The sequence below is a fragment of the Juglans regia genome, chromosome 3, assembly GCF_001411555.2.
Source record: "Juglans regia cultivar Chandler chromosome 3, Walnut 2.0, whole genome shotgun sequence".
Lineage (NCBI taxonomy): Eukaryota > Viridiplantae > Streptophyta > Magnoliopsida > Fagales > Juglandaceae > Juglans > Juglans regia.
In genome coordinates this window covers 5,053,524-5,063,360 of record NC_049903.1, presented here as the reverse complement: position 1 = coordinate 5,063,360, position 9,837 = coordinate 5,053,524, and the positions used below count along the sequence as shown (strand labels likewise).

The 9,837-nt window shown below is 34.3% G+C and overlaps 2 protein-coding genes across 2 annotated transcripts; both read left to right on the top strand.

Moving 5' to 3' along the window:
* Positions 1-900: 900 nt before the first annotated feature.
* On the top strand, positions 901-3,812 carry LOC118347929. Its single transcript, XM_035688282.1, has 2 exons — positions 901-3,623; positions 3,749-3,812. The coding sequence occupies exons 1-2, from the start codon at positions 901-903 to the stop codon at positions 3,810-3,812; spliced, it is 2,787 nt and encodes a 928-aa protein (XP_035544175.1).
* A 3,230-nt stretch (positions 3,813-7,042) lies between these two features.
* Positions 7,043-8,823, top strand: LOC108987946. The gene is made up of 2 exons (XM_018961028.2): positions 7,043-7,292; positions 7,424-8,823. Exon 2 carries the CDS (start codon positions 7,537-7,539, stop codon positions 8,284-8,286), a length of 750 nt encoding a protein of 249 aa, XP_018816573.1. The 5' UTR covers positions 7,043-7,292; positions 7,424-7,536; the 3' UTR covers positions 8,287-8,823.
* Positions 8,824-9,837: the final 1,014 nt, after the last annotated feature.

Here is a 9,837-nt window from a genome sequence, read left to right as displayed (position 1 = left end):
TTTCTTACGTATGTTCGCACATACAATAACAAATTTGCTTTCACATCATTTGGAGTTAAATTTGATAGAGATTTGTGTAGAAGGAACAAAGGTATTTACACATTTCGAGCTCAAGGTCAAATCTATCATTATATTAATGATTTGACTCCTTTGGATGGACATCCTTCATATCTACAATTATATTTTTATGATACCGAACATGAATTGGACAATCGTATTTATGACATTGGAAGATTGGATTCATCAACTGTTGCTCAACTTATGGATATTCTTCATGTTAATCCATACTCAACATTCTTTCGAACTCTTGGAGATCTGCCCAATTTGGAAAATCACAAAATTCATATCAGATCAGATGTGGGTTTGGATCAGCGTGTTTTTAACACTCCGTCAGCTTCTCAAGTAGCAGTTATTTGGATTGAAGATGATGATTCAGAACATTTGAGAGGACGAAATATTGTGGTATTCAATCATGCAGGTGGAAGTCATATAGTCCAATACTATTTTGGCTGTTATGATCCACTGCAGTATCCATTGTTATTTCCTTTTGGTGATACTGGTTGGCACCAAGGAATATTAAGAATAAAGAAAGGTGATAGACTACCACAACAAGTAACAAAAGCATCAGTCGACCCTCAACAATCAGTATCAGCAGAACAACTGCTTATAAAGGAACAAGAAGGTTAAAATAATAATTCTTCTTTTAACTTTTAATTGTTCTAATATAACAATGTTACATTTCTAATTTATTAAATTTATTATCTTACAGTGCTGAAAAAAAACAGAAAACAGCAGGTTGTCTCATGTCGCGAGTACTATTGCTACAAACTTCAAATTAGGAAAAATACAAAATCTATTTTACTATTCTCGGGCCGTTTACTGCAGCAGTTTGTTGTTGATATGTACGTAAAAATTGAGACGTCAAGATTGGATTATTTTCGTAATAAGCAACAAGAGATTCGATCTGAAGTATATCAAGGAATAGTTGACAGTCTATCAATTGGACAAAGCAATGCTTCTAAAGTTGGTAAACGCATCATTCTGCCTTCTTCTTTTATTGGAGGTCCAAGAGATATGCGTAAGAGATATATGGAAGCAATGGCTTTAGTCCAACGCTTTGGAAAACCGGACATCTTTTTAACCATGACATGCAACCCAAGTTGGAAAGAAATCTTAGATGAATTGGGTCCACAAGAAGAAGCACAAAATCGTCCTGATTTGATTGCACGTATCTTTAGAGCAAAATTAGAAGAACTGAAGGATGAATTATTCAAACGGGAGATATTTGGGAAAGTTTCAGCATACGTATACGTCATTGAACATCAAAAAAGAGGACTACCACATGCACATTTCTTGATCATACTACAAAGAGATTGGAAAATCTATACTCCAGAATCTTTTGATGAAATTGTATCAGCAGAAATACCAGACAGAGAAAAAAATCTACATTTACACAAGACAGTAAAAAGACATATGATGCATGGCCCCTGTGGAGTACTGAATCCGAACAATGTGTGTATGAAAGCAAATGGCAGTTGTAAAAACCACTTTCCAAAAGGTTTTGTACCTAACACAACCGTTGGAATCGATTGTTTTCCACAGTACAAACGTTGTGATAATGGAATGACTGTCAAAGTCAGAGGTACAGATTTAGATAACCGTTGGGTTGTTCCACATAATCCATATCTCCTCGCAAAATTTGATTGTCACTTGAATGTAGAAATTTGCTCAACAATCAAAGCAGTCAAATACCTTTATAAGTACATTTATAAAGGTCATGATCGTGTTGCTTTCAACTTGATTCCTGGACAAAACATCCAAGATATAGATGAAATCCAACACTTTCAATCAGCCAGATGGATCGCTCCACCAGAAGCTATGTGGAGAATATACGGTTTTATTCTTAATGAAATGCATCCATCAGTTTACAGTTTATATCTACATCTTGAAAATCAACATCTGGTAGCTTTTCATGCACATGACAACCTTAACAATATTCTGAGATCTGATTTTACGGCAAAATCAATGTTGACTGAATTCTTTTCAACAAATCAAACTAATGAAAATGCACGAAAACTACTGTACAAAGAATTTCCTGAAGCTTTTGTTTGGAACCAACAACACAAAATATGGACTCCAAGAAAGAAGAAAACTGTTATAGGCCGCATTGTTACAGCAAGTCCATTCGAAGGTGAAAGGTATTACTTACGGATATTGTTAAATCATATAAGAGGCCCTTTATCATTTGACCACATCAAAACAGTTGGCAACGTCACTGCACCAACCTTTCGTGAAGCAGCTACATTACATGGTTTGTTACAAAGAGATACCAGTTTGCAAGATTGTATGCAAGAGGCTTCCTTATACCAAATACCACACAGTTTAAGACGGCTATTTGCAACAATTTTAGTATACTGTAATCCAACAAATCCTAGAGAACTTTGGGAATATTTTGAACAAGATATGTCAAGTGATTTCCAAACAAGTGTTGCAACATCAGCAGATATTAGGACAAAAGTCTTACGAAGCATCTCTTCTACACTTGAATCGATGGGAAAAGACATAAACATGTTTCATTTAATAGAACATGATGTCTCTTTTGATCAGAACGAAACTGAAGCTAGAGAAATAAATGATGAATTTGCAGTTTCAATACCAGAAGAAGATCTTATGGCTTCGATGAGTCTTAATTCTGAACAACAACACGCATATGAATCAATTTTGCAGAAAGTCCTTCTAAATGAATCTGCTGCATTTTTTATTGATGGTCCGGGCGGAACAGGGAAAACATTCTTATATAAAGCACTTCTCGCTACAGTAAGATCAAGAAACTTAATTGCTCTTGCAACTGCATCGTCTGGTGTTGCTGCATCTATTTTACCTGGAGGTCGAACAGCCCATTCACGCTTCAAAATTCCATTAGATCTTGACAAAAATAGTACTTGTTGTGTAAGCAAACAAAGTGCTCTTGCCAAATTGTTACGTCTTGCAAAGCTAATCATATGGGATGAAGCACCTATGTCTAGAAAAGAATGTATGCAAGCATTGGATAAAATGTTACGAGACATAACTGATTCAAGATTACCATTTGGTGGAAAAATTATCGTATTCGGTGGAGATTTTCGTCAAGTCTTACCTGTGATTCGGAAAGGCACAAGACAAGAAGAAGTTAATGCCAGTTTAGCATCGTCATATTTGTGGTCTACTTTAACTAAGATTAGGTTGAGTGAGAATATGCGAGCAAGATTCGATCCAAACTTCTCAAATTATTTACTTCAGGTCGGAAATGGAACAACACCAATCACAATTGAGAATAAGATCAAAATTCCCAATGAAATGCTCATTCCTTACAGAAATGATGTGGAGTCTTTAGATGATCTGATCGATGCAGTCTTCCAAGATATTGGCAGCTATTCAGAAAATTTATCCGAAATGACAAATCGAGCTATCTTGACACCAAAGAACAACTCTGTCGATGAGATAAATACAATACTTATTCAAAGATTTCCTGGTACAGTTACACAATACTATAGCTTCGATGAAACGATTGATACATCAGAACAAGGAATCATGGAGGATTTTTTAAATACATTGACACCAAATGGACTTCCACCTCATGAGCTGTTATTAAAAAAAAATTGTCCCATCATGTTACTCAGAAATGTCAATCCTTCAGAAGGTTTATGCAATGGAACACGTCTTATTTGTCGCAACTTTGAACGAAATATCATTGATGCTGAAATTGCAGTTGGTCACCACACCGGAAAAAGAGTTTTCATACCAAGAATTCCTTTCTTGCCAAATGCAGATGACAATAGTGGTTTTCCATTCAAAAGAACACAATTTCCTATCAGATTAAGTTTTGCAATGACAATAAATAAAGCACAAGGACAGACATTAGATTTTGTTGGTGTATACTTGCCTCAACCTGTATTTTGTCATGGCCAACTCTATGTAGCACTATCAAGAGCCAAGACTTCTGCTTCAGTAAAGGTTCTTATAAGACCAGTATCAACTCAAGATTGTGAAGAAGCTGAAACAAATAATATTGTTTATAAAGAATTATTAACACTAGCATATCCATCATAAACTTCTGTAAGTAATCAAATTTCAATATATACCTCTCAATTAAATACAATTTGTTTTTCCATTATGTAATTTTCAGAACTTCCTGTTTTTCTATTATTGAAATTGTCTTATTTAAATTCAATTGTTTAAACTAATATTTTTTTTCTCTTCATTTATAAGTAGGCTTCAACATGCGGACTATCTATACCTCAATCAAAGACATTACTCCAAGTACAAAAAATTGGAGCATCAAGATGATTGTGTCAGACAAATCTCCCAAACGTACTGCACAACATTCACCGACAAAATATCAAAATCTGACATTGATAGACCCTGAGGTAACACATTAATATCATTATCATTCTTGCAAAAATATACTTAATATTTATATTATATTCCTTCACATGATATATCCAAAATAAATATGTTTTCCCCTTACAGCATAGATTCATTCTAACTATATTCTCAGATTAAATCTTATATATATTTAATAAATACTATTTTACAATCAATAGAATAGAAATAACTATTCATTTATACAATATTATACAGGGCAACCGACTACAAGCAACAATTTTCGGCAAAGATATAGACCTACGTAATGACATGTTGCACATCTTCCGGTCTTACTACATCAGTAATGCTTATGTTAAGCCTTTAGATCCCAGGCATAGAATTGAAGCGCATGAATACCAGTGGATCTTAAATTCAAGAACAATCATCGAAAACATTCAAGATAACGAAGTGGAATTACAACCACCAGAATATGATATTATCCCATTCACCAATCTGCATGAGTACAAAGACACTAGAACTGAAATAGGTAAATATCACATCGATATATTTAACGTACATCTTGATATTCTTATTCAGTTTTCACAATTTTTTTTTTTACATAATTGGACAGCTATTCTGGCGATCGCAATATACATGAAACCTCCTAGAGAAATTACCTCAAAACATGGGCCAACAAAAATTCAAGAAATATATGTTATCGACCAGAGGTAAAAAAGATTTCTCAACTATATATGTGATATTTATAAATTCTTTAATTAACTTATTTTCAATACTATTTCATCATGCTACACTTTTAAATATTTTCTCCTAAAATTTACAGCCTAATGCCCATATGGTTGACTATGTGGAGTCGATTTGTGGATGGTGAATGCCGAACAATCTCTGATATTATTGAAGCTAAGCCAACTCTACTCGCAACACGTATAAAAGTTGGTTCATACAATGGTATATCACACAACTTATAATATCAACATTTATTAAAAATAGAATGTTATTATCTACTAACAAATATCTTTTCTTTATAATATAGGTCTCTCTCTTTCGTCTCAACCAACAAGTATATTTACCTTAAATCCTGTCATCCCTGCTGCAACTCCATTATGTCAATGGTAATTCTTTCTTACTTTATTATATACATATACAATTTGTACCTACTATATCTTTTCCTCCATTATTTCTCTCATTCATTTTAAATTATTCTAAAAATATTTAGGACAATGCTAAACCATGCACTGCTTGAAGAAATCGTCGAAAAAAATCTACATCACACAACGGCATCAGCATCAGCATCGACATCAAATGTTGACATGAAAGACATAATTAAGCTTGATGATCTTGCTGGTTTTCTTAAATCATTACAGCCGATGACGGTACATTTCTAACCTTATCTTAAGACTACATATTATTTACAACCACTAAAAATATATATCTGTTGCAAAATTAATGCAGAAAGCAAAATTTTGGATTAAAGCAACTATTTGTGTGGTTGATCTCCATCAAATATTCTTCTACATGTCCTGCATTGGATGTAAAAAGGGGACTGGATATGAACAAAATGAAAAATTTCAATGTTATCATTGCAAATACATGAGTAATGCACAACCACGGTATACATCTTATATTCATATTTTACGTCGTAAATGTTCCTTTAATCAATTTTATATTATATTTAAATTATTGCTTAATCATTCAGACTAAAAAATATAGTTTGTTTATATAGCTGTCGAGCTTACATCGAAGTTGACGATGGTAATGGACGACTAGGAGCTGTCATGTTCGGTAAAATCGCAGAAGAAGCTCTAGGTTGCACAGCAATCGAACTAATGGAACATACAGGAGAGGTAACCAACTTATTCAAATTCCAATTTATATTTTAAAAAATTTTAATTTTAGATATTCAAATAGGAAGTTATTAAAAATATATTTTACATTAAATTTATTCACCATACAGGAACATTTACCGTATATCCAAAATATTGCAAAATTATGTTCAACAAAAAAATGGATCATACAATTGGGTGCAGATTTAGATCAACTCCAAAAACAACGTCACAAAAACTTCAACGTTCTCTCCATAAATGCTGCGAATGAGGAGAACAATGCTGTGAATGAGGAGAACACACCACTTTGAATCCATTATGTAATATTCAGTTGTTTCAAACTTTACTTTTAGTACCAAAAGAAACAATTATGTAATATTTAGTCGTTTCAGACTTTACTTTATGTAATATTTAGTTGTTTCAGACTTTACTTTTAGTACCAAAAAAACAATTATGTAATATTCACTTTCCTGACTTGCTTAAACATATAGTCTGTCTAAATCTATTATCAGAGACTTTAAACAATTATAATTTGCTTAAACAATTAATTATGTTATCTTCATAGACCTTATCATTAATTTCTCTTCTTCTACACTAGATGTTTATATTTTAGAATAATCTAACACAGTGCAAACGTGCATCGCACGTACATCCACTGCTAGTATATATATATATCTGAATAATAAGCAAAAAATTAATTAATGAACATTACGATCCCATATTATTTGTCATTGTCAATGTTCTCCTTCCACGTCACTGGAAACAACGCAGGCCCCACCCCTTTGGCCTTGGCAGCAGATCGAATAATTAAAAAAGTTTCCTAGACCACATACATACCTTACCTGAGGCCTGTTAATTTTGGTGCTTAAAACTCGGACTCCGTCTATATTTGAATGGATCTCCTCCGCCAGTTCAGTTATCGGCCTGCATGATCTGTTTGTCAGTTTCAATCTCCCACTCCCAAGAATATTTACCCCAATATGGAGTTTTTTCTCTCCCACCTTTCGGAGCTTATAATTTCTATCCCGTTTTGTTTTTCATCATAGGACCATATAATATTTCTCAGGTTTACATGTTTTTCAAGCCTTGGATATGAATTCCGGAGATGTCAGTACTCATTTCCGCCCTAGAATTCAAAGTTCTTTATGATATTCTTTTATGGCTGCTGAGACTTTGAATTTGTAGACTTTGATAGGTTTCACTCCTTTATTGCTTTTTAATTAATTTTTACGTTGCAGATAAAACGTCAACCTTGTCAGAACTTTTTTCCTCCAAACAAGTTATGTAGTTTGGTATTCTTCCGTTCAGACGTCTATTGTTGAGTTTGTGTCATTTTTGGCTTTCTCAAGAAATGGCAATTAACCTATACTCCGAAAGCTCTAATACGGCTACGAGTCCTAGGATTTCATTTTCTCATGATTTTTGCCAATTCGATGTTGTACCTGTTGAACGCCGCCCTCTTCGATCAAACTCCTCGGGTTTGGGCTCGAGCATCGATTTCGACTTCTGTGTTCACGAGAGTTTCGATCAAGAGTCTTCTTCTGCAGACGAGCTTTTCTCTGATGGGAAAATGATTCCTACTGAAATCAAGAAAAAGGTGAACGTTCCCTCAAAGCAAATGGATCAGTACTGCGGTTCTCATCCTCCAATGCCCCCACCACGTGCTGTTAGTGGTGAAAGTTCAAAGCAAGAAAGCGCCAAGGAAAGCAAGACTACGAGTAATGAAGCGGATGAGAAGCAAAATTCCAAGTCATTTTGGCGGTTTAAGCGTAGTAGTAGCTGTGGCAGTGGATATGGTAGGAGCCTGTGCCCATTACCGGCACTTCTCTCGCGGAGCAACTCAACAGGATCTGCAGCAAATCTTAAGCGAGCTCCATTTTCGAATGATGGTCAAAATTCTAAGCAGAGTTCTCAGAAACATTTATCAACAAAAGCGTCACGATCTTCTGTTTCAACGAGTTATCCAAAGCCTCCATTGAAGAAGGGTCATGGAGCATATGGTAATGGTGTTGGGATTAATCCCATTTTAAATGTTCCTTCGGCTAATTTATTCGGCTTAGGTTCAATCTTCTCCAATGGCAAAGACAAGAACAAGAAGTGATTGATCACCTTAATTTGCTCTAATGATATGATCGATAATTCCTGCTTCTAATTAACTTTTGCAGATAGGTAGTGTGGATTGAGTCATGATCATCTTTAATTTCCTATATGTTTCTTGATAGTCCATGTGATTAAGAAATTAAAAATACATCTAGAATGTGAAAGAGTAATCAGTTTATCGAGAAAACAAATAGATAAAGAGGTGTATGTGATGGAAGAGACAAGGAACGGCATAATTCAAGCGCACATGCTTTGGAACACTAGATGACAGGTAACGGTTGCTTTCATGGCTGTCCCATGCTGTTCTTCTTTATATGCTTTTGGTCTTTGCTCACACATGGTGTACAAGCTGCTTTGATTTGGTTCCCTTATCACTAGCTCTTTACTTGAAGAGTAAAGACTAGGATTAGGTACGTACGTAGTCGATCGGTTGTAAGCGAGGAGTGTTTTGAATATGAGAGATGAACCATATATTTGTTTTCTGTTGTTCTTGTTTGTTTTGACTGGTGTTCTAATAATAATGGCTTCTTTCCTCTTACTGATTTGCTGTTTAAGTACGTGATTACCATTTTTGCACCAGATGATCATCTATCTGCTATATATATATATATATATATATATATATATATATATTTCTACATGAGTGGCCTTTCTCAAATGATGATGATCATGCGAACTTTTGTCTCCTTTTTGTTATCCAAATTAATTATGTAGCTCATTATAAACAAGCCCTGTATGTTTGTCTTTGGATCATTTGAGACCCACAAATATTATAAAGTGAAATATATTCCCCCAAATTAATTCATACTTTTATATATATATATATGAAACCTAGAACCTGTCTTCTGAAAGAAATTATTAACATCATTTGTGAGAACAGAAGTTACACATTTGATGATATAGGGAAGGACAAAAATAGAAACGCTTGGGGTTATTAGATTTTTTGTTTTAAATTAACCATCCTAATGATCTTCTGTACCTTGGTAATCCTTGATTTGAGAGGAGGAAGTTTGCAGAGGGTACGTATAACTATATATAAAGAGACCACATGGAAGGATGGGTGGTTGGGAAAGACTTGATCATGTGACCTGCTTTAGGACAACAGGGGTCCCTTGCATCATCATGGTTGTTCAATCCTATAATATATATATATATATATATATATATATATATATATATATTCTCCTCTTTTTTTCTTTGGTTTATATTCTCCGGTTTATTTCTTTAAAACTCCCACTTGCTCTGCATGCCTGATTCCAGTTCCCTTCCTATATACTCATTTTTCATGCTTCTCTATTTCTGCAAAATCAATTGGTTATTTCGACTACATGACATACACACCAATAGGGCACATTAATTTTGTTTTATAATTCTTTATTTTTTCACCTTCGTTGGTGAGGAAAAAGTAGTCATGGTTCTACCACGCAGTGGTGTTGGGAGAATATAAGACATGTTAGTTGTACTGGTCCCATGCATACTACATGGTCCTACGCTTCAAATCAATTGGAAAACCAGGGAACATAAATGGTGACTACTTGGATATATATATATA

What these genes read in the sequence shown, in the direction of transcription:
- LOC118347929 (XM_035688282.1), top strand. Translation starts at nt 901, where the DNA reads ATGTACGTAAAAATTGAGACGTCAAGATTGGATTATTTTCGTAATAAG. An exon ending in GGACTTCCACCTCATGAGCT is followed by an intron (nt 3,624 to 3,748) that starts GTTATTAAAAAA and finishes CTGAAATTGCAG; the next exon opens with TTGGTCACCACACCGGAAAA.
- LOC108987946 (XM_018961028.2), top strand. Translation starts at nt 7,537, where the DNA reads ATGGCAATTAACCTATACTCCGAAAGCTCTAATACGGCTACGAGTCCT.